This window comes from Nycticebus coucang, chromosome 21 (genome assembly GCF_027406575.1).
Source record: "Nycticebus coucang isolate mNycCou1 chromosome 21, mNycCou1.pri, whole genome shotgun sequence".
NCBI lineage: Eukaryota > Metazoa > Chordata > Mammalia > Primates > Lorisidae > Nycticebus > Nycticebus coucang.
The window spans coordinates 13,226,344-13,250,674 of NC_069800.1; the positions used below are offsets into that span (position 1 = coordinate 13,226,344).

At 38.2% G+C, this 24,331-nt stretch overlaps 2 protein-coding genes across 2 annotated transcripts in view; one reads left to right on the forward strand and one right to left on the reverse strand.

The window, feature by feature from the left end:
• Positions 1-12,421: 12,421 nt before the first annotated feature.
• On the forward strand, positions 12,422-13,781 carry NKX2-4 (NK2 homeobox 4). The gene is made up of 2 exons (XM_053574865.1): positions 12,422-12,878; positions 13,174-13,781. The coding sequence occupies exons 1-2, from the start codon at positions 12,425-12,427 to the stop codon at positions 13,779-13,781; spliced, it is 1,062 nt and encodes a 353-aa protein (XP_053430840.1). The 5' UTR covers positions 12,422-12,424.
• A 5,886-nt stretch (positions 13,782-19,667) lies between these two features.
• The window catches only part of XRN2 (5'-3' exoribonuclease 2), a 101,650-nt gene continuing 96,986 nt past the window's right edge, over positions 19,668-24,331 (reverse strand). The window contains exons 29-30 of the mRNA XM_053573594.1: positions 22,570-22,708; positions 19,668-20,225 (exon numbers count right to left, since the gene is read on the reverse strand). Coding sequence (XP_053429569.1) covers positions 20,160-20,225; positions 22,570-22,708 — 205 coding nt within the window. The 3' untranslated portion in view covers positions 19,668-20,159. The remainder of the gene's footprint in view (positions 20,226-22,569; positions 22,709-24,331) is intronic.

Consider the following 24,331-nt stretch of genomic DNA (forward strand, 5'->3'; position numbering starts at 1 on the left):
AATAAATAAATAAATAAACAACCAAACAGAAATCTTAGAATGGAATACCTTAATGAAATAAACTAATGCAATAAAAAATACAAACAGTAGCTTCAACAATAGACTAGATCAAGCAGAAAAAGAACATTTGAATCTTTTGAAACAATCCAGACAGGAACAAAAAAAGGAAGAAACAAAGAAAGAAAAAGAATGAAGAAAGCCTGTGTGGTATATAGGATACCATTAAGCAAACAAATAATCACCTTTTGGGAGTTCCAGGAGAGATAAGGAAAGGCATAGAAAACCCATTTAATAAAATAATAGCTGAAAATTTCTCAAGTGTTGGGAGAGATACAGACATCCAGACACAGAAAGCTCAAATACCTTCAAATAAATTTTTTTGTAGGTATATCACAGATATCCTTTGCTCTGGGGTCTGTTATTGGAGAATTATGGTGTTTCTTTGGTGGAGTTATATATTCAACCAGGCAGCACCTCGCCACATACACAGAGGCTGGCAGGTTCAAACCCCACCTGGGCCAGCTAAAACAACAATAACAACTACAACAACAACAAAAATAGCCGGTGTGTTGTGGTGGTTGCCTGTAGTTCCAGTTACCAGGGAGGCTAAGGCAAGAGAATCACTTAAGCCCAAGAGTTAGAGGTTAATGTGAGCTGTGGCACTCTACCCAGGGCAACAGCTTGAGACTATGTCTCAAAAAAAAAAAAAAAAAAAAAAGTCTTCTCAGCTTGGCGCCTGTAGCATAGTGGTTATGGCACTAGCCACATACATCAAGGGTGGCAGGTTCAAGCCTGGCCCAGGCCAACTAAACAATAACAACTGCAACAAAAAATAGCTGGGCGTTGTGGCAGGTGCCTGTAGTCCCAGCTACTTGGGAGGCTGAGGCAAGAGAATCACTTGAACCCAAGAGTTTGAACTGCTGTGAGCTGTGACAGTACAGCACTCTACCAAGAGTGATATAGTGAGGCTCTGTCTCAAAAAAAAAAAAAAGAAGTCTTCTCCAAGTCACCTTATAATTCAACTGACAATAGTCAAAGAAAAAAGAGAATTCTACAAACAGCAAGAGAAAAATGTCAAGTCACATATTAGAGAATCACAATAAGACTAATAGCAGATTTCTTACAAGAAACTTTATAAGCCAGGAGAAAATGGGATGGTATACACAAACTACCGAAAAGAAATAAAAAAATTCCAGCTAAGACAATTATATCCAGCAAAGCTATTCTTCAAATCTTTAACCTTTTGACTACCAACAATACCTATAGGCGTTCAAACAAAATGTTCATTTGGTGTTGTTCATTTTGCAAAAAACTTGACAACACATGTTACTGTTATGTTACCTGCCTTGAATCTGTAAGCATCATATGCTTTATTCTCACTATTTTTCACAGTTGTGGCTGAAATAACCAAAACCAACTTGGGTGAATTATTTTGATTAGTAAGAAACCAAAGAAGGTCCAGTAGCATGTTGTGTACTAACAGTTGTTGCAATCACTGCATGCCTCAATTGGCACCTGTTTCTGAGCTCCACAGTCAAAGGATTAAAGAAGAACCAATTCTTCTGAAACTATTTCCAAAAACTGAAAGAAGAATTCTTCCTAATTGATTCTACAAGGCCTGCGTTACCCGAATAACAAAATCAGACACACACACAACAATAATAGAAAAACATAAGCCAATATCCCTGATGAACACTGATGCAGAAATTCTCAACAAAATACTAGCAAACTGGATCAAACAGCACACCAAAGAAGATAATACATCATGATTAAGTGGAATTTATCCTAGGGATGCAAGGATGGTTCAACATATGCAAATCAATAAACATGATAAAATTCACCAACAGAATGGAGGACCAAAAAGGACATGTTATCTCAATAGATACAGAAAAAAATTCAACATCCCTTCTTGACAAAAAAAAAAAAACAACTTTCAACAAATTAGGCATAGAAGGAACATACTCAACACAAAGAAAGACATACATAACAAACCAAACCCACAGCTAATCAGGCCAAACAGGGAAAATTAGCTTTTCTTTCCACCTTCAACACTCAGATTCAACCAGAGCCATTAGGCAAGAGCTAGAAATAAAGACTATCCAAATTGGAAAAGAGGAAGTCAAATTCTCTCTCTTTGCAGGTAACACAATTTTATATACAGAAAAACCTAAAGACTACAAAAAAAAAAAAATCTTAGAACTGATAAATGAGGCTCAGTGCCTGTAGCTCAAGCAGCTAAGGCGCCAGCCACATACACCAGAGCTGGTGGGTTTGAATCCGGCCCGGCATGCCAAACGACAACAACAACCAAAAACTAGCAGGGCTTTGTAGCGGGTGCCTGTAGTCCCAGCTACTTGGGAGGCTGAGGTAAGAGAATTACTTAAGCCCAGGAATTGGAGGTTGCTGTGAGCTGTGATGCCACAGCACTCTACCCAGGTTGACAGCTTGAGCTCCTGTCTCAAAATAAATAAATAAAACTCATAAATTAATTCAGTAAAGTTGTAAGATAATGCTTCTATACATAAAGAACTAGCTGAAAATGAAATCATGAAAATAATAGCTACAAAAAATACTTAGGAATAAATTTAACCAAGGTTAATGAAAGATCTCAACAATGAAAACTACAAAACACTAATGGAAGACATTGAAGAAGACACCAAAAAAATGGAAATATATCCCATGGATTATAAAAATTAATACTGTTAAAATGACTACACTACCCAAAGCAATAAACCAAATAGGCAACTGGAATTATATCGAACTATAAAAAAATTTCTGCACAGCAAAGGAAACTGAGTGAAAAAGACAACCTGTAGAACAGGAGAAAACAGTTGCAAACTATACATCTGAAAGGGACTAATAGAGTAAATAAGGAACTCAACAACAAAATATCTAATAACAAAAAAATGGGCAAAGGCAGAGAAACAAATACCACACGTTCTCACTCGTATGTGGAAGCTTAAAAGTGGCACTTATAGAAATAGAATTTAGAGGCTGGAAAAGGCAGGAGGAGAGGAAGATGGGAAGAGGTTGGTTAACAGACACTAAATGACATCTAGTAAGAATAAGTTATATTGCTCTACAGCACTGCAGGGTGAAGAGGGTTCACAATAATTTACTGTGTATTTTCCAAAAAGTAAGAGAAAGAATTTCAAATGTTTCTGCACAAAGAAATGATAAATGTTTGAGGTGATAGACATGCCAATTACCCTGATTTGACCATTACACGTGGTACACATGTATTGAAATATCACTCTGTATCTCATAAATAGTCCAATTATTCCGTGTTAACTAAAAAGTAAAACAAAAATATCTGTGTGTGTACACACACATACACTTTTGGAACATAAAAATGGAGTGATAAAAGGGAGAAATAAAGCAAACATCTTACAGAGGTGCTATGATAGGTATTTCATCTATTATTTAAACCTATTTAATCTAACCTTTTACAGATGAGAAAACTAGATTTATAAGGATTAAGTAAAATTTGCCACCAAATTTGGTAGAGTTGGATTCAACTGAAAACTAATTCTAAAGCATAACTGCTTTTTACTGTATCATAATCCTCTGAAAGTAACAAGGATAAAAATGAAAATATATTAGTATTTAGCCTAAAATTATTTTTAGCTTGAATACTTATTTAATAGTGTTATTTCTGGGTGTTACTTCAGGGAACTTCCCCTCCACAATTTATGTATTTCTTGGTTAATTTTTTTTTCTTTTTGGTTTTTTAAATGAGCAATAGTATTTTTTGTTAATACAAGAATATTAAAGAAATACTAAAATACTTATCTAATACTAAACATTATATATATATATATATATATATGTTTTTTATTTTTTTTTTTTGCAGTTTTTGGCTGGGGCCAGGTTTGAACCCGCCACCTCTGTTGACCTTATAGAGGCTCAGGAAAGCAGCCAGCCATAAATAACTTTCTTTGAGCTCACCTTTCCACTCCTATTTAAAATATTTTTTACTTTGAGTTCACTGTCAATGTGTCAAAGTTCATTCCATTTAAGGTTCTTTTTTTTTTTAAAGACAGTCTCACTATGTTGGCCTCAGTAGGGTGCCGTAGCGTCACAGCTCACAGCAACCTCAAACTCTTGGGCTTAAGCAATTCTCTTGCCTCAGCCTCTCAAGTAGCTGGGACTACAGGTGCCCACCACAACACACGGCTATGTTTTTGTTGTTGTTGTTGTCATTGTTGTTTAGCAGGCCAGGGCCAGGTTCGAAACCCGCCAGCCCTGGGGTATGTGGCTGGCGCCCTAACCACTGAGCATGGGCACCGAGCCTAAGGTTCTTTTCTGTTGTACCTATAAAATAAGGTAAACACATAAAGCTCAAGAAAGAACCCAACATGTTAGTAAGAGATTATTAATAAATAAAAGTAATTTTTAGAATGTTTGCCCTATCTCTGTGAATGGGATGTGTTGTGAAAAGTTTATTAGTAAGTAAACTATTTAGCACTTGACCTTCATTTTCTTTTAGGCAAAAAAAATATATTTTCTTTTTGAAAAAATGTATTTACATATTTTTAGCCAAATACATACTGTCTATATATTCACATGCACATATAAACATACACATCTGTACATAATCCATGCATTACTTATACGTACTTAATTAGCACATATATTTAAAAATACTGTTCAAGGTCGGGATATGGATGCCAAGAATGTTTCCTCTCTGAAATCAGAAAGGCTCCTTCCCCAATTTTCTAAAGCACCCAGGACATTTTTAAGCATATGGTAATCACTTCGTAAATTTTTAGTTAATACAATTGTCTATGATCATTCCAGATCTTTTTGATTCTGTGGGATTTTTTAGTATGAAAAGAAGAAAACCCATGGACAGTATGGTAATAATATAATTTCCCCTTATACACATATTTAGAGAGCTTTGTGGGAGAAAACCAGATTCACACTTTGGAAACAAAGGCCTGAACTAAGATCGTTACCTGCAAATTATGGTGACATATTTAGCCTCAGTATAAGGATGTTCTAATAACCATTCAGTCAAACAATGTGTGATTTTCATGAAGTCTTCTTTGAAAAGCCTGCAGTTCATTCCTGGGCTATCAGTCATCTACAAACCTGGACCATATTATTTAGCCCCAACACCTCTGAGTCCTTAATTGAGCTATTTTGGTGATGAGGTCTCAAATATTTTAAGAATATTTGGCCCTATAACAAGCCAATCTTATGAAATACTGATTTCATCTGCAATAGAACTATTAAGAATTTTATATTCAGTGCTCCTTCTAACGAAGCCCCCACGCCCCCCACCCCCATGAGATATTTCTTTAAAGCTGAGGGTTAGGAAATGCTTCTTTCCCTAAGGAACTGGAGTGGGAGTGGGACATGTTTTTTCAAAAATAAAAACCAGCTTTTCGATTGACCATTAGGAAGCTTAGAGCCAAGTTCAACTACAGGAACTTGGTAGGCTTTATAGCCTGTTTAGTTGATGTTTTTTCCACCCATATCTTAACCTCCTACTCTTAGATCCTTATTTTTGAGATCTTAATTCTTACAAATGTTTAAAGTGCACAAATATATTTATAAATCTCCTTATATCTTTTATGAATCATGGCAGAGGAAGAATGTATATATTTTTCCTTGTTTTTACATCATGTAATTCCTCCTGAGTTTCTACTCTGTCAAAATATATACATGAGAGAAATGCAACTTACCAAGCACATAGAAACAGGACAGTATTTATAGAAAGCTAAAGACAATTGGTGATTAGACTTTCTTAGGCATGAAAAGTGTTTGGCCTTCATGATTGTTTACCTATATACATATATTACCTATGAAGTATACAGAACATTCTCCATTTCTCCTTTGGATATGGGAGTATAAACTCTGATTTGTTCATTTAAAATCCATGACCAAATAATGCCTTTATGCCACATAAAAAAATTTTTTTGCATGACCAGAGCACTTAAATAACAATTGTACCTATGAAATCTGAGTTCTATGTAAAGATTATTTCTGAGGGCACTGGAAACCCCAGTTTTCCCTTCGATCCTCCAGGGTCTTTAGAAAGCAATTTCTAAACCACCATTTTTACTACCCTTTTAATCTCTGTAAATTGTTGGTAAGAGCTACATCAAGGCAGCCCACTATCAATTATGTTCACAACAGTAGCTCAATCATTTATGCACTACCACTGATTATCCTAAAGAAATACTGCACTCAAGAGAACCAATTGTAGATGAAATCATAAATACCACACTATTTACAGAAAAACAAAAGTTCCTATGTGAAATACTCTCCATTCAGATTTTTCAGAGTATTTTATGTGTATATATTTATAAAGGCAAGCATATAAAGTATATAAAAGCATACAAAAAGAATTACCTTATAAGTTATTCCATTATCCAAATTCTAGAACTTATGTACAATATTCGACCTTAACATACTCTTCATGGTCTGAAATTATTTGTATCATTAAAAAGAGAATTTTAACAAATTAAAAAAAAATTTTTTTTGCAGTTTTGGCTGGGGCTGGCCTAAACCCGCCACCCCCAGTATATGGGGTCGGCACCCTACTCCTTGAGCCACGGGGGCTGCCCCTTTCTTTTTCTAACTCTGTAATTAAAAAAAAAAAAATCTTTTGCCTATTGAGGCTTGTCATTTTTATGGTAAAGTTAGGAGGTTTTTCCAACTTATTTTTTTATTTTGGAATAGGTGATTTACTCTGAATGTTCTGTTTCCTCTATTGAGAAATCAGACATTTTTAAAGACGTGCTGCATGCCAGTGATAAGCTGCTTTCATTTACACAGGCATTGATTTTCTCAGGTAACTCTCATTTCTCTGGCTTAGTATTTTGGGCTGAACTCCAGTGGCTTGTGGCATTTTGTGAAATTTCCATGATTTGCAAAAGCAAAAACCAGTTTGAATCATCTTTTCAGTATCATCTGTACATAATTCCCCATACAATGACAAGATCAAATTGTCTTTTATAGTTAATACTTTATTTTCAAAACCTTAATAATAAACACTAGATTTACTGAAGATTCTGATCCTAGTAGTTTATTTCACAACTGGATATTTTGAGGTGATAATTAGTAATTTTCAAGTACATCTGACAGATTTATTGTGATTTAAGACTCATTTTATTAGGTTTTATTTGTTTGCTTTTTAGGAAATCTTATGAGTCAATTTTTATCACTCAGGTTCTCCTGGGACACACATGGACTGAATAAAATAGATTAATGAAATTGTTTTATCTTAAGCTTTTTAATGCAAATTATTGAACCAATAATTGCTTAAAATCCACCAAAACTATTATTAATTATTAATTTATGAGGTGAACATTAGCTTCCTTTTCAACACAATTCTCAACCTAGAATTCAGACATATACATGAAAATGTCTGTCAACTATTTCTTCATCGTTAATAGTACGTTAAAGAAAAAAGAACGAAATTGGGCAAATTATTCTGTAATTATTCTATTGTCACAGTTATTTCTTCTAAAATGTATATAGCAAAACTTTATTAACAAATGTAATGTTCTAATCATCAATTTATCAAAATATCAAAAACTAAAGTTCTCCTTCAAATAAGGGATGGCTAGAAAATAACCCTCTCAGCTTCAGTTATAAAAACTGCTATCTTCTGTGATAATTACAAATTAATTTGTGAATATAAAGTGATATATCTTTAATGAAACTTACAGGGAGAGGAAGAGACTTGACATTAAATTCACTGAACCTCCTAGGTTTGGAAAAATTGACAGTTTGTGAGAAGGCAGTTATAAAAGTGCATATTTTTAAAAGCTACATGCATTCAATCTAATGAGATATAGTAGAATAATTCCTCACACAAAATAATCTATAGAAATATGATTTTGCTCAAAATTCAAATGATTCTTTTTTCCCATATAAGAGATATTTAATGGCATTCAAAAAATGTAAAAAATACTAACAATACTGTTCAATGGAAATGTCATTATATTCTAAAATGTTTTAAACTTTCTATATAAGCAAGATATACAAATCAATTTGAAATAAAAATTGTATTCAATTTTCCTGTACCATGTATAAACATTCCTTAAAAGTAATTTTGAAAACAGAAATATTTAAATTTTCTATTCAAGCTCATAATCCTAGCATGAGAGAATCGGAACATTCTGAACAATTTTCTTATTTAACACCCCTGTTATACTAGTGTTATTCTCTACTATGACTATAAAAACTAGCACCACATCTTGGCCCTAGAAGGGGAGCTTACTTGTTTTGGTTTGGTTTTCTTTTTCTTCTCTTTTTCTTTCCTTTTTTGTTTTGAAACAAGAGGAATCATTTCACTGGACTTCATTATTATGATTTAGACAACTATAATGTCTTTAATACTTACCATTCACTCTCACATTGTACTAATAATTGTATTACTTTAAAATATGTTCACTGGTTACAATAAACACTGGTCAGTAAACAGAAAATGATTTTCAATCTAAAATATCTGAATCCCTAGAAAAGGGTGACTAGATTTTTTAAAATTAGTTACACTGCAAGGAGTTTGCATTTTGTGAAGAAAATATGAAAGAATTACTGTGTCATATAGCAATAAGTCATATAAATACAAGTGTAAAATTACCATAACAAACTTTTGAAATAAACATTTAAAACAAAGACTTCAGGTGGAACTAAAAAGAAATGAGAGCTACATTTCTGAAACTGGTGCAATTAGCAAAATATTTTAAACTAAAATGAACTTTGTGTTTCATCTTCATGGCAGTTTTATTTTCCTCTTTATAACCTCAAATTTTACTACAAACTGTGAGTGTCCTCGATGTGTTTCTTTATCCCTTCCCAACTGCAAAGATGCTATTTTCAAGCTATTTCTACAATATGAGAATTTTATTAATCAAATTATTTCACAACTACTTTAAACTAACCACAAATACAACAAATGTTTCATTTCTAAAAGGCACTAATGTTCCTGAGTATCAAGCAGAAAGTTGTATTTTCAAACAGATTGTCTTGATGAAGAAATTGAGGACCCGTTGGAAATCTATTTAGCATCTAGAAAAATAATTTTTTTCCTTTTAGATACTGGCTGGAACCCCACTTCAACGTGGCTACGTCAGAAGTTTTTCAATGCCTCCCAGCCCCTTTTTGCTGAGCTTCTGACAACAGCAAATCCCAACTCTGGGGAACACTCTTTCTTCTGAATTTATTTAGCCAAATACTTTTGTCCCTAAGGTTAACTAACACATCAGAGATTTTCAATACCACAGTTTTTGTCAGAAAGCCAAGAGATCCTACTGAATTTTTTGTCTACAAAAATTGCCTGTATCTTCCACAACCTACCTTATTAAATTGTACAGAATCAAGTGTGACCTGTGAAACTACAAAAATCTGAACTATGAAAAAAGTAAGGTACCTAATCACCTAGATCATGCTATCCTTTGTTTATGAAACAGTCGTGTGTACGTGTGTCAGGATGCAGACTACCCCAAAAAAAATGGGTAACACCATGTTCCTCTGAGGAGAGGAAATGGAGGATGGAGGAGTGAGAGCCGTCTCTTTTCACTTATTCCCTGTGGTTGTATGTGCCTCTTTTTGTTTTTTCTTTTTCCCCTGAGTGCCAGTATTGTTTTAAAAAACAAAAACCAATAAGAAAATATTCCTGAGAAATGAATTTCCTGTGAAATCCAATTTAGTCAGTAGTTTTTAAGAATCCTCTAAGTATGAATTTCCATATATAATCTTAGGCAGACCATAATCTGCAGAAATTAATAAAAATCTTCAATGGACTATCAATTGGATTGTTTGAATTTGTGTCTGCATATAAACATACAGACACATCCTTCAGGCTACCTCTATTTTCAGAATCATCCACACACATCCAAATAGTGTTTCCAGCATGAAGATATATAATTTCTAGAATAAGACACAAATAATTGATATGGATAAATGTTAAAGATTATAGATTTTTCCCTCCAGAGCTGTTCACCTCCAGTGAAGAAAGTTCCTAAGTAGTCAGAAAGTGACTCTCTATACAGAATCTTCAGATATGATAAAATAGTTTTCTTAAATTTAAAGATGGAAAGATTCCAGATGCAAATACACTTGTAACAGTATCCAATGTGGTTGAAAAACAAAATAAGCAACAAATTACAGTATAGTCACTTGATGTAAATTGCTTGAAATGCACAGCCTGAAAGCAGAAAAAATAATGATCTGAAAAAACTATTATAAACACTTTTTCAATTTCGACAACTAATCAACATGAAGATTAAGATAATGGGTTGCATTTCTGAAATATATTTGAATTTGAGAAATAAAATATGATGGTTCACAAGTGACTTACATATTCTCATATAACAACTGTTTTTTACTTACCCTGATGTTTCTAGGAAAAGTTTGAAATGACTTTCTACTATTTTTTATTTAAGTTAATAAATACCAGTAAACAATACAATTTAAACTAAACCAAAAACTTAAAAGCCAAACTGTAGTTTTCAGAAGGATCCAAGCAAGTGCTTAAATACATACATAAATGCTTCTTTGTGTATCATTACTTAACAAAAAATAAGTAGGTAATTCCAGTGCAGGTGAGGATGAAGACCTAGCCCAAGTATGTGAAGTTCAGGAAAGACCTGCAAAAGTAGCATCATGTTAAAATTGTAGCAGTACTAATCTTACTAAGTCAATTACTAATGTCTGTAAATAATTCATGTAACTTTGCATTTTATTCTTCAGTAAATCACTCTAAACACTTGGCTAGTTGTCATTTTCTTCAAATAGGTGACCATATGGCTTTTTCCTCCCCCAGAAAGGGCACATTCCTTGAAAAACTACACTAAAATGAACAACAACGAAAAAAATGATTAAAACCAGTAAGATCAAATCCATTCCCACCAAAGGGTTGAAACCAAACAGAAAAAGGAATCAGTAACACCATTCTTGCCTTCAAGACACGTGCTGGCAGGTTAAACTTAAATTGTTTTCACATATCCTTTTCTTCCTTTTTATTTTAAAATAATCAAAACCTCTTGCTTAAGAAAACAGTCTCCATGTTTTTCTTTCTCCTGCTCCAGTCTCTAGGAAATCTTAAATCTTCGTTTTTCTTTTCTTTTTTTCACTATAAGATTGTTTTAAAAATTTAGTCAATATGCTTTGCACACTTTTGTTATATTCTTTATCCCATTCAGTTCATAATGTTTACATTCTTCTTGGCTGTGCAGCAGGTAAATTTACAAGTCAAAGGATGACAAGGTTTCTAAAATCAGTTTACCTGTAGTTTTGTATTTTTCAAGAAAAATTACCATTTTCACCTGATTTCTGCATTCATCTTCACATTCCTTGAACAGGTTATATTTTCCAACAACATCAAAAAGACCCCTTGGAAACAACTAGAAATGTTTGGAATTTCAGGGATTTTTTTTTTCTTTCCTTTTTGATCATAGAAGTAATAAATCCTAAATCAGATATTTAGATATTTACAAGGGCTGGAGGAAGAGGACCAGAACAAAGGGAAAGAAAGCTGTAAAAAAAAAAAAAAAAAAAAAAACTTTACAGGTGCAAATTGAACATGAAACGTGTTAGCAAATAAAAACATACCTTCTTTCCCTGTTCAATCTCCATACCCACAGGGTAAAATCAGAATACTTACACGAGTTAGCATCTGTGTATTTGTCTGTGTCTGTATGTGTTTTCTCTCTTCTTTGGATTTGGATACTTTGAGCTAATTTGGAAGTGCCCGTTTGGTTGCCCGCAAAGTGATGCTTAAGGGTCGAAAGATGCATAAATTAGGGAGCCCTACAATAGCAGAGGACCGTCATTGTACCTCTTCTCTTTATGTGCTCTTATCCTGGGACCCAAGAGCCCCCTCCTCCTTTTTTTTTTTAACACTTTAGATGATGGAGCAAGTGTGGGGCTGGTAACTGGAGTGGACCAAGAGCGCCCTGAAAACTCCTCCTCCCCGAGATATACCGCACTCTGCCACGAAGTCACTGTAGGAAAACTGGGGTCTGGAAGAGGACCAGCACGGAGTCCTTCACCACCAGCCTCGACGCCAGCCTCTGAGTTTTTCTGGTGCTCCAGGGCTGGGATAACTGCCGCGGATAAAGGCGCGAAGGATGGAGAAAGCAAAAGCGGGTGATCTTCTCATGCAACATCCAACTGCCCCTTCTACTTTTTTTTGCCTCCGTTACAGGGAGAGGAGGCGAGAGAAAAAGATGTCAATGATCATTGTTTGCTCGTTTGGGATGTTGCTCCGCCCCCCGAGGCTGTCGTAAACCTGGAGCCGGACTAAAATAAACCCTAGACCCCGCACCTCCGCGGGCTCGCAGAGCCCCCAACTGCGCGTCACAGGCGCTGCCGCTGTCGCTGCGGCCGAGGCGGCGGCTACCAGCGGCCGCCGCGTCCCGCCCGCGCCCGCCCCGGGCCCCCCTACCTGGCGGTGCGCCGAGCCATGTCGTTGAGCCCAAAGCACACGACGCCCTTCTCCGTGTCCGACATCCTGAGCCCCATCGAGGAGACCTACAAGAAGTTCGGCGGCGCCATGGACGGCGTGCCGCCCGGCCTGGGGGCGTCCCTGGGGGCTGCGGCCGCCGCCGCCTACCGCGCGCCGCCGCCCGGGCCCTCCTCGCAGGCGGCGGCCGTGCCGGGCATGCAGCCGCCTCACGCCATGGCGGGCCACAACGCGGCGGCCGCGGCGGCGGCGGCGGCGGCGGCTGCGGCGGCCGCCACCTACCACATGCCGCCGGGCGTCTCGCAGTGCCCGCACGGCGCCATGGGCGGCTACTGCAACGGCGGCCTGGGCAACATGGGCGAGCTGCCCGCCTACACGGACGGCATGCGGGGCGGCGCGGCCGCCGCGGCCACCGGCTGGTACGGCCCCAACCCGGACCCGCGCTACTCGTCAAGTGAGCGGGGCCAGGAGCGCGGGACTGAGGGCCGGCGGGCAGCGCGGGCATCTCCCGCCTCAACCTGGGGCGCGGGGCGGGTGCGGAGGTTGGCGCCGGGCCGGCGCGCGGGGTCCTGGGACGCCGCGAGGGCGCGCGGGGGGTGCTGGGGCCAGGGCCGCGCTGCGCGGGGGGTCCTGGGAGCCAGCCCGGACCCGGCGGCGTCGCGGCCGCCGCGGCGGGAAGAGGACGGCGGCGGCTTTGACGCCCGGCGGACCTCTAGTTCACTCGCCTTCCCCTTGCGCCTCCTCCCCAGTCTCCAGGTTCATGGGGCCGTCGACGGGCGTGAACGTGGCCGGCATGGGGTCGCTGACGGGCATCGCGGACGCAGCCAAGTCTCTGGTGCCACTGCACACAGCGGCCGCGGCGCCGCGAAGGAAACGCCGCGTGCTCTTCTCGCAAGCGCAGGTCTACGAGCTGGAGCGACGCTTCAAGCAGCAGAAGTACTTGTCGGCGCCCGAGCGGGAGCACCTGGCCAGCATGATCCACCTGACGCCCACGCAGGTCAAGATCTGGTTCCAGAACCACCGCTACAAGATGAAGCGGCAAGCCAAGGACAAGGCGGCGCAGCAGCTGCAGCAGGACGGCGGCCTGGGCCCTCCGCCGCCGTCGCCGCGCCGCGTGGCGGTGCCGGTGCTGGTCAAGGACGGCAAGCCGTGCCAGAACGGCGCCAGCACGCCCACACCCGGCCAGGCCGGCCCGCAGCCGCCGGCCCCGACGCCCGCGCCCGAGCTCGAGGAGCTGTCGCCCAGCCCTCCTGCGTTGCACGCCCCCGCGGGCGGCCTGGCGACCCTGGACGCGGCCGCCGGGGACTACGGCAGCGGTGTGCTGGGTGCTAACCTGCTCTATGGCAGGACTTGGTGACAGCGCAGGCGCCCCGGGGTGGAGGTCGGCGTGTGATAGCTCTGCAAGAAACTGCCGGAACGGAAGGGGGCCATGTGCGGAAGCTAACACTTGGGGTACACAGAGATAAGAAACGAGAGAGTCTCGGAGAGGGGCAAACTCTGATCCTCTCTGCTGGGAGTGGGGGACAGAGACCGCCCCGGGACCAAATGCTGTAACATCACACACACTAGGAGGTTTTTAGATAGTGATTTTCTCCTTCCACAAGTTCCCAAATTATGCGGAAAAACTTGTGTTCACATCCACCAAGTCCCTAACCGCAGCTCTCAAGAGTTCTAAAATTGGAAACTTTGTTGGGTGTTTGTAGTTGGTAAAATCAACCCATCCTCATTAATTTAACAATTAATCCTTTTTGAAGTGGAATTTATAACAAGAGATTAATTTTCAAAGGTTCCCAGTGCAATTTTATTAATATTTGATTGAAAGTCAATTAAGGCAGTTCAAGGTGGATCGCATACATAGCAACATTATTGCAGAGGAATTATTTCCATTTAGGTAATACAGCAATGGAATAATCAAAATACCGATATATAGGTCTACTTAGCTTTTTTAATTCAATGCTGATTTCAAAATGTTTTGATCGGTATTAGGCAAATGAGTCTATAATACCCTGAAAGCTGATTCTCTCCCACTAAGATGCAGCTCACCATAAGAGAAAACAAGGTGGTACACTTCCTTCTTTATGGCATCTGGTCTCCCAAAATCAACTGATAAAATAAATGGACCCCATCTTTCCATAGACATGGTATTTACTCTTCTTGAAGTATTTTCTTGTCTGAATTTGAATGCCTTGATAAATTACTAAAATAAGCAAATAGCATTGCTAAAATTCACATCAATCTATATTTCAAATCACATCAAGAAGAGAGGTGATTTGTTGAATTGTAATCAAGATATAAAGGATAACTAGAATATTTATAATTTTCATCATATTTAGAACTTAACAGGAGTTGCGCTGAATTTATTGGTGTTTTATTGTATAAATGTATTTACTCTTTAATATACCAATTTATATTTCCTATGCCTCAAATGGATATTTAAATATAACTTAAAAGAATCTTAAGTATTTTTTTTCTAAAAGTCAAGTGGTCTTTTCTTTTTCATTAAGTGTATAGGGTTTTGTGGGGATTTTTTTTTTTTTTTTTACCCTAGTTGGCAATGATATGACACCACAGCTCAGTTTACTCATGACTTAAATAACTGGTATTGGGGTAAAAAATACTAAAAACTGACAAATGTGAGCTTATAAAATTAGCAAAAATTTAAAGAAATAGCATGATTAAACATTTACAAATGATCAAATTAAACAGTTACAGTTTTACGTTTTAGGTTTTAGAATTACAGCTTGGGGATACATCATAGTCCACTTCGTTATTACAGCATTTTTCTAAATGTGCGAAGTGAATCCATAGGAAGGTGTTTGAGAAGTTAAACTTGCACGTTCTGTAACCTGTGTTTTATATAGTAATTTAAAAGAACTCCAGTTCTTTGGTGGGGAGGGCATTTAAGAAGCAAGACAGCCCCTTTATCAAGAGGCTGTGAATGCATTTTTGGAAAATGAGATCTAATTTTTAAGACATTTTATATAAGGAGAAATAATTTAAGCAAATTAGTATGAAAATGGTGCAATACACCTACAGAAAATTCTCCCAACTTGGGTTTTTGTATATTAATGGAAGTGACTTTAGAAATGTTAACCAAGCTGGCAAAACTATTACTAATGTGCCAAATTTCAAAATGCTTGTTTGTGAAACCATTATGATGGTTTCCTCATCATGGTACCAGAATTCTTCAAACCCGGCCCTGGCCAAACTGCATAGTACCAGAATTCTGAAATTTTATAAAACATGTTCTAAAAGTCCACATACTTTGCAATAATTACTTTTTTTTTTTTATAGCCCAATACAATACCTTATGGCCTAAAGGTTGGAGGTAATCTATTTAAAGACAATTGATCTTCGTAGTCAATTTTTCTCCATAATTTATTTCTGGAATAAAAAATACCTTCAACTAAACAAGTGAACTCTCTTTCAAAAATGTCACCATTAAAAAGAAACAATTTTTTTTATACAGTATTTTCTGAAATATTGGGGTAGGCATATGGTTTTTCCTTTCAGCATTCTTTTAAGTTGTAAAAGATCCAAGTGAGAAGTAATTGCTACAAAGGACTTAACTATACACCCAGAGACTGAATTTAATGTATGTACATCTTGAAATTAGGAGGTTTATTTCCTGAAAAATTAAAATAGAAAATGTTTTTACTATAGAATTCCACGTTCTGATTAATGCAAGACAAGAGCTTTTTTTCTTCTTTTGCAATTAGTGCTTTGCAGATCTTTTATAAAAACACAAACAGCCAGACTAGGTGAAACTCATTAACTGAAGAGGAGGATAAGTGTCTCCACAACCACCAGGGAGGATTGGTACAGGGTCTGAGAGGAACAAAGCCCCCTAAAAGTTTAGCAGAGGCCACAGCAAACCTCAGTTTCTGAAATGCTAACTTCATGGATGTGACATTTTCCTAAATATTTTGGACTTTTACAACAATATAACTTACCTTTTTCAATTGAGGCATGGAAACCAAAACCCAGAATCAAAGTTGCAGAAAGGAGCGACAGGGATTGCAGGTACTTTTCTGTAAGCTGTGTTGGGATGTAAATTAAAGTGTGTGTGTGAGAGAGTGTGTGCAGTTTTGAAGGACACAAGAGTATTTTGTATATGATAGGGTGGGGGTGTAACCGAGTTTTTTTCTATTTAAGGCTTTCCTAGAACTAAAACCTAACAGCTAGTAGTCAGACTTCTATCAATACAGATGTGTCCAAACTATTCTGCTAGTGGCTGTTTACTCAATTGAAAGCAAATCAGAGACTCAGCCTTGTTCACTAAATGCAAGCACCTTCCATAGACTTTGTTAACAGTGCTGAATACTAATGATTTAGAAAGACTTTTAGAACAAAATTGTGGACCGTAATTATACAAAGACCTTCCAAATGGGTCTTAAGATATGAATTTGTGCCCAACAAAAAATATATCATGTGATGGCAACATAAATTCAGACGGGTTCCAAGCATCGATGATTCCCCAGCTGTGTAACTTAACATTAACACTACCTTGGGTCCAACTTTTTGAAACACTGTGGCTTGCCATTCCCACACCCAGTGTGACAAGGCAATAGGGTACATTTTATAAAACATAAGTAATCTTCTACTGCCACCAGAATTAGTGAGTATTTGAGAAAGTTTCAAAGAAGATGCCCAGCCTGGGAACTGCATCCACAAGGCGTCAGGAATCCGCTCTCTCCAGTAAGTACTGAGGTAACTTTGTGATTTCAAATTCACTTTAGTTGTTACCATTTTTAAGTTTACAGGTAATGAAAGTTTCCATGAGAAGTTTTTTTTATATTTTATTTGGTTTTGCTTTAGAGTGATTACAAGTAAATGCCTTTCATGTTTTTAAAATTCTGTGTAACCTCTTATTTCAGTTATTGTTTAGCTGACTTCTAATAAAAGTTTAAGCACTAACATTGCCTAAATTTAAGCTGTGCAATCTATTTTGCAGTAGTGAACAGTTCTATTCCTATTTAAAGCATGTTCTCTCTTGGTCCTCGTTCCCTAAATACAGCATCAGGAAACAAGACACAAGTACGCCTATTCAGCCTTACCCTGAGAGGAGGAAAAAGTCCCACGGAGAATGGGCCGTTTGATACTAAGTTTGTCTCCTGGTTAGGAACAGAGCGGTCTATCCCGAGGAGAAGAGCGGCGGGGTCTCCGCTCCTGACCCCTCGGGCAGGCTATAGGCGGCCAGGGAGCGGGACGGAGCTGGACACCCGCTCCGCGGTTGGGAGCCAGGACTGAAGTCGACTCTTAGATTCGTGTGCACAGCTAACAATTTGGCCACCTTCAGACCTAGAACTTAAAACAGCAGCCACGGGAGGAAGAACGTTTCCAGTATTTTCTTACAGGTGCGGTGCTTGCGTTTGTACAGGGAGTGGAGACGGAACTGGGCAAGTTGAGAAGCTACAGCATCGCGTCCGGGGAACGGAGAGACGGCAGCTCGGGGTTCGGAAGTCGGAGCTTTCCTGCATCCGTCCGCTCAAGCCGCCAGCTCGCGGGGCTCCCGGGCTGGCGACCGGCTGGGGTCTGAGGGCCGAGCTGCGCGAGCGAGACCTGCGCGCCGGGCACGTGCCCCATGTGCACCGAGGGCCCAGCGCTTCCCAGCCGCTCTTTAAAGAAAATTGGGGCCAAGGACCTAGGACCTTGACTCGGAGAAGCAGCCAGCCTGTCCTCACCGCTCCGTCCACCGCAGGCTGCGGAGTCGCCGCGCCCTGCCAAAAAGGGAGCGCGGGATCCCCGGCGCCACCTGTGCCTGTGCGTGACGTCCTGCGCTGTCGTATGAAAATTAACCTATAGGTCATTACACCCAATTTGGCTTTCCAACGCTAATGGCAATCTAATACCAGCTGGTAGACGGCTTTGTATATTAACACACATTATACCCGATTTGATCCATAAAGCAAAGACAATTGCTCGGTACAGGCCCTTAGTGCCACAGTTGTCAGGGTGTCTCCAGGTTCTAAAGTTTAAGGGAAAAAAATTTACTGATAAGAAACCCTGAAAAAAATGTGCTAAATATAACTACAATTTAACTACTTAAAATTGGCCCACTGACTTTATTTTTACATCAAAATTTGAAGGTATGTACAGCCTATTACATTTACGACTCCAAAAAGCATTCTACTTGTTGAAATTAACAGGGCATTTTTCTGGAAGGTTTACACGTAGGGAGAAGCTGGAAAGTGTGGGAAGAAGACGAAGGAAGGAAGGGAGGGTGGTGTGGAGCAAGGCCCTCGGGGCACACCCCCTGCCCTGCAGAGGAAATGGAGCTCTCCTTTCTTCCATCAGGGCTTCTGCTGGGATGTCTTTAACAGAATCAAAGATAATCTAATAGCTTAAAACAAAGGTCTGAGAATATACAAAGGGTAGAAGAATATAGGCTCCTTTGGAATATACGGTGTTTATTTAAAGACAGCTATACATTTTTAATATTTCAGAAGATACTTACAAAGAAATTTAACAGAAGGCATTTATCACTTGAAAGTCAAGTGAAGGAGATACATAATGGTTGTGTTGGTACTTCCTAAAATGAGCCTTTGTCTCAACGATAAAAGATGCTGCTCTCTTCTCCCATTATTAGCAATGAACTCAATAGCTTCAAAATTCTTTCCTATTCAAGATACGGTGGATTTTTTCCCCCCATATTGCCCAAGATTACAAGTGTGCTCTAGTGGAATATTAAAGCAAAAATGTCCTAAATCACAAGGTCAAAGAGAAACTTTTCCTCTTTATTTTAGGCTAAGATGGAAAAATAAAAACAAAGTATAAAGCTTTTGTATGTGTCTTAAGTTTGGGCAATCAAATGAAAATGCCAGAGGTTAAGTGCTGTGTGTGAATTCCTAACATATTTAAGGAACCATAGTATGTGCTTAGTAGCAAAGAAAAAGATGAGTACAAATTGAAATCTATAGACTATTTGGGAATTAAACTTTTTTGAAATATTTAAAACAAATCCTTAAAACTAGAGCAAATATTTAAAACTAATCCTTAAAACTAGTCTACGTGAACTTTGTAAAATTGTATATAATTTATTCTCACGAAAGTTTTATAGTTAGCCAAATTGTTAATGAGAAAGTGTAAGTTTCTGTTGGATTGCCTTGCTGATCATATCCCCTTAAAATCTACTTCACTGCCTTGTAGTTTTTTTTGTAAAAGTTGATTTAAAAAAAATATGCTTGGAGTCGATTTTCAAAGCTGAAATACTATAAAAGGAAAAAAAAAACCCACGAGACCAGAGTTTTTAAAGTTTCATTTTATTTTTTTACTAAAGTCCAGAAATTTCTGTAGGACAAGTACATTAATGAAATGTTTCCAAAGAAATACTGAACAATATATACTCTAGGTTGTTGAGGGTTCCAGCTCAAGAGTGCATACCTAATTCTTGTGCATTAAAAATCAGCATGGATCCTAAGATGATCTAGAATACACTGTGCTTTGAAACTCACAGCAGGTTTGATTTTTAATCATAATGAAAAACCAGTTCTCCTGTTCCATCAAATATGTTTTACAAGCAATAATAAATTCAGATCCACTGTATTATGCAACACACATCTTTGGAAAGCAACATAAACAGTGAGATCAGATCAGTAGAAATATACACTGTTAAAAGAAATACACAAAGTACTGTAGTTTTATTAAAAACTACTACTTGAGAAAGAAATCTCCTTTCCACAAATAGCATAAAACTGCAGAAGGATGAAAGGATTTGGGAAAGCTTTACAAAAGCTTAATTCCAACTGTATCTTCCTGAGGGTGGTGGCAAAGGGTATTTCCTTCCTTCTCTGGGATATCCCTGAAAATAAAGAACAGAAAGAGTTTATTTTCTGGATTAATACCCTTGCAAGTTAACTTTACATCTCTAAAGAAAAACACACCATAAAGGAAAAGGAGCTGAGTATGTCTTCTAAGTATGGCACACAGAAAGTCCCCCGAAAGGTACTTTGATCCACAGCTTGAACACAAGCTTATTGCAAAGTTGGAGACTTAGCACAAATGTTACCATTGAAAACTAACCCCAAAAGTCTTAATAACCACACTTTAAAAATTCCCTAAAATGCACATAAATTTACTACAGTTAAGTGCACTTTGTGCAAGCAACATACAAAGACTATTTATTGTTCTCAGTTTTCCCACCACCACGACCAGTAATTCAAGTCATGCGGTGGTAAGGTATGCACATCTCTGTACGCTACACGTTGGTCAACTACAAAAGTTTTTAAACAGATTGTGTTATAGTCCATTATTTCACTTCCAAGAAATACAGTAGACAGAGTCCTTTCTGGTTCACCTGTGTTAAGTTTCAACTTGCTGGGCTTATTGGTGTTGCTAGGAGGGCTTCATTTCTTTCTAGCAGGGCAGATTTTACGTTTCTTCATTTTTGTGTACCTCTAAACTTTCATAATGACTCAAGATATTACACCAGGAAAATCACTTTGCTTAACCAAGGCAAGAGAGCTTGCTAATAAGCCAGTTAAGGCCAAATAACCAATTAATTTTACGATTTTTTCTTTAGCAATACATAATAGAGCATTAAGTACCACCAAAGATAATATAAGCAATAAGTGGTATACCCTAGTATGCTTGCAAATAACATTTCTGTATAAAGGAAGATAACTGTAACATCCTTTCATCATAATTCGCTTTCTAGGCCTCCAGGACTCTGAAATAGACCTCCTTCCCTGATTCCCCCCCTCCCCCAGCACATTAGTACTTTAATTTATAATAGGAGCCACAGTGTAGGCTAAGGCTTTGTTCAATCATATAAACTTTACTAAAAATACAATGAAGTCATGATGCTGTTTTTAACAATGAACTTCTGCAATTTAATGAATATACTTCCCAAAAGTCCTAAAGGAATCATAAATTTATCAATTGGTTTTATATCTTCTAAGCTATAACAGCAAAGAATTCCTCTAAAGGGATGATCTCCTCTGGAGGCAGAAAGATGATGAACTGAGGTCACTAGGCAGCCAGCCCCTAGCTCTGCTGCCAAACTGTATAGAGTTCTGAGAGTTCCATTTCCAATTCAGAAAATGAGGTGATTGGACTAAACATTCTCCAAGATTTCTTCACATTCTAAATATGTCCTCATTTCAAAAATGTTCATTAATTAAACTAGTGCCATCTAGACTCTAGTAAGATAAACAGCCTCAATTTTCTGATGCAATTTTTAGAAGTCTTGGGTTGAAAGAATTAAAAGCAAACTACTGTAAAGTGATTTAAATGAACTGCAACAAAATCTCCTCAAAAGGCATTAACTTTGCAATTCAGATGATTATTTTCCTATAAGGTAGACAAAGACTTGTAAGAATACATCAAAAACGTATAAAAGAAGATTTCCTTAGATTTAGAGGAGAGATCTTACAAATTAATATGCAAAGCCCTGCAAAAGGCCAGCAGGCAACACCAGGTAAGCAATTTTACAACCACTTCACATCTCTGCAGGTGCCAAACTCTACAAACACCACATACTCTGAATCACAGCATTCCAATCTATTCTCTAGTAAAGAGTAGATTAAAGCTGTAAATACTGGCCAGGGTGTCAAATTGCTGGAAGAAATTATGCCAAATAGATCTCAAGTCTTAAATGCTGCTAAAACTGATGCTGTTAAGAGAAGGAAATGAAGCTTACATCTACTGAATTTGTCCAGGAATTATGATACTTTCAATGATACAGCTTTCATTTACTAGAAAAATACATGGAAAATTAACAAGAAGAGATTTTTTTTCATGAGAAAGAATATTAGATGCATCAAGACAGGAGACTGTAACATGAATAAAGACAATGGCTGAAAAGGGAGATTCTTACTTTCAACTTCCAGAAAACTATCATCTACTAGGTGAGGCCTAGTTTCTATTAACAACCAATTATCTTTAAAGGAAAAACAGTATGTTTTGGTGATTGAACACATTTGGCATGTGTTTTGAACACATTTCAAAACTAAAAGCCCTAGTTTCTGGGCTAGAAATTGTTCAGCATCTTTAAGGTATAAAACCCCATTTAGTGAGCCAAGTAGTCACCCTCTACATTTTTAATGATGGACCCAACATCTCTATAATGTTGGTAAGAAAATACGGAGAGGCTTGTTTAAATAATACAACGTGAGCAACACGCTTCTCAGCTCGCACTGTATTACCTGTCTCCCGCCACGATCATCCCGTCGGGGTGGATACCCACCAGGCCCTGCAATCATCTGGTACTGGTTCGGCTGGAAGGCTGCATTTTGGGTTTGGAGCATCCGGTTCCATGGCAGCAGAGGTTCAGCCCCAACGCCTCTGCAGAAAAACACCACGTCTGCATTAGAAGCCAAGCCTATTATACAGCAAAGCCTAAAACTAGTAGGTATCATCTCCAAAGTTTAGGACAATCCCATGTGCCTTTCCTATGTGATATACAGAGCCAGAATAGCCTTTATGTCTCATATCCCGTGTAGTCTGACACAGTCTAACACGTTCCAAGAAGTAACATTTATTACAAAGGGTGTTTAAACTCAACCCAGTTGATATTCTGACTTTTAAAAATTATTTTTGTTTAGTTTCAATTGTGAAATTTCCTTTTAAGTCATTTAAAGATTTGCACCCAAGATCACCAAGTTGGCTACATTTAAGATGCAATCCAAACAGTAAACATGTACAAGACAGGAGAATGAGGCTTTATTTTCAAAAATGTCCAGACTCCTTCTTGGATCCATTCTTTCTAGTTAATTGCAGGTTGCAAATGAATTCTTACTGCTGAGTATTTTGAATCCAGGGTAGGGGACTTGGCTGTTTTTTCCCATCCATTATTCTGTTCAATATGTCAGAAGGTCTGATTGGGAGGAAACCTTTTCAAGTTCTATTGATGCAGCTCTCAATTGACCACGGTGACCTAGCAACATGAGCACTAATTGGCATAGGCTGACTGGCATTTGGTGTACAGTTTATATGGGAACACAGATTCAACAGCTATTATAACCCAGTTTGCTGTCTCAGATTGTTAGTCGAAAGAAATGTTAATTGTCTTTAAGTACCCATTTTAACTTTGTAGACACAAAGCAACAGGTATAACATATTAAATCATAACTTAATTAAAAACTGTCACATAATGTAGCAAAGATATACCTTCTAAAGACAATCACCATTTCTCCTTGAAGCACTTTCTTCAACTTCCATTTTATAGAAGTCACTACAAAGAATAAACAGAAGTAAAATGCTCTAGTATATTTTAACATTAGAAGCTTTGGGGCTATTGAAGATGTTAGGAGGAATTCAATAAAACCTTAAATTCGATAAAGTGCTGACTAACTGGTATTACTTTATAACCCTATCAGCGTAAGAATTTCACTTCCGCGACGTCTTAGGGGAAAAAAGCCTGAAGTTGGCTCTCTGGGTAATGCATTCTTCTAACAGCTATTCAAGCCTGAATCCATTCTCTCTAACCCCCCCCTCCCCCATTCTCCTTTCTTCACTTGCAGTGTGCCTTCTCTTTATTAAAAACTACCAAAGATAATTATTTTTGTGTGATGGCTCGAAGAGAAGAACAGCTCTCTGAACAACTCTAGAAAGGCCAAAGCTATTCTTTACAGTTGGTGACTGAAACCAGAGCTCTAATATTATTTGCTGTAAGTAATACAAGATAAAATTAAAAATAAGTCTTTCTTATACAGAAATGCATATGTTTGGGGCTTTTAATTATTTTTCAAGTTCATTATTGGCACAAATATATTTTAGCAAGAATATTTTATTTAGCTCATCTGTTTTAGTAAGAACAGCTCCATGTATAGGGACAGGAATGGTCCCTTCTGGTCTCTGCAGGAGGGAGGTGCTAAGATTTGTGCTGTGATCAAGAAAGTTCATCAAAAGTGGGGCATTAATGCAAATGCCCAGCTGCATATGCCCAAAATGCAGCTCACACATTGT

Coding starts and splice junctions, on each gene's coding strand:
- NKX2-4 (XM_053574865.1), top strand. CDS start 12,425: ATGTCGTTGAGCCCAAAGCACACGACGCCCTTCTCCGTGTCCGACATC. Junction 12,879..13,173: donor GGACCCGCGCTACTCGTCAA/GTGAGCGGGGCC, acceptor CCTCCTCCCCAG/TCTCCAGGTTCATGGGGCCG.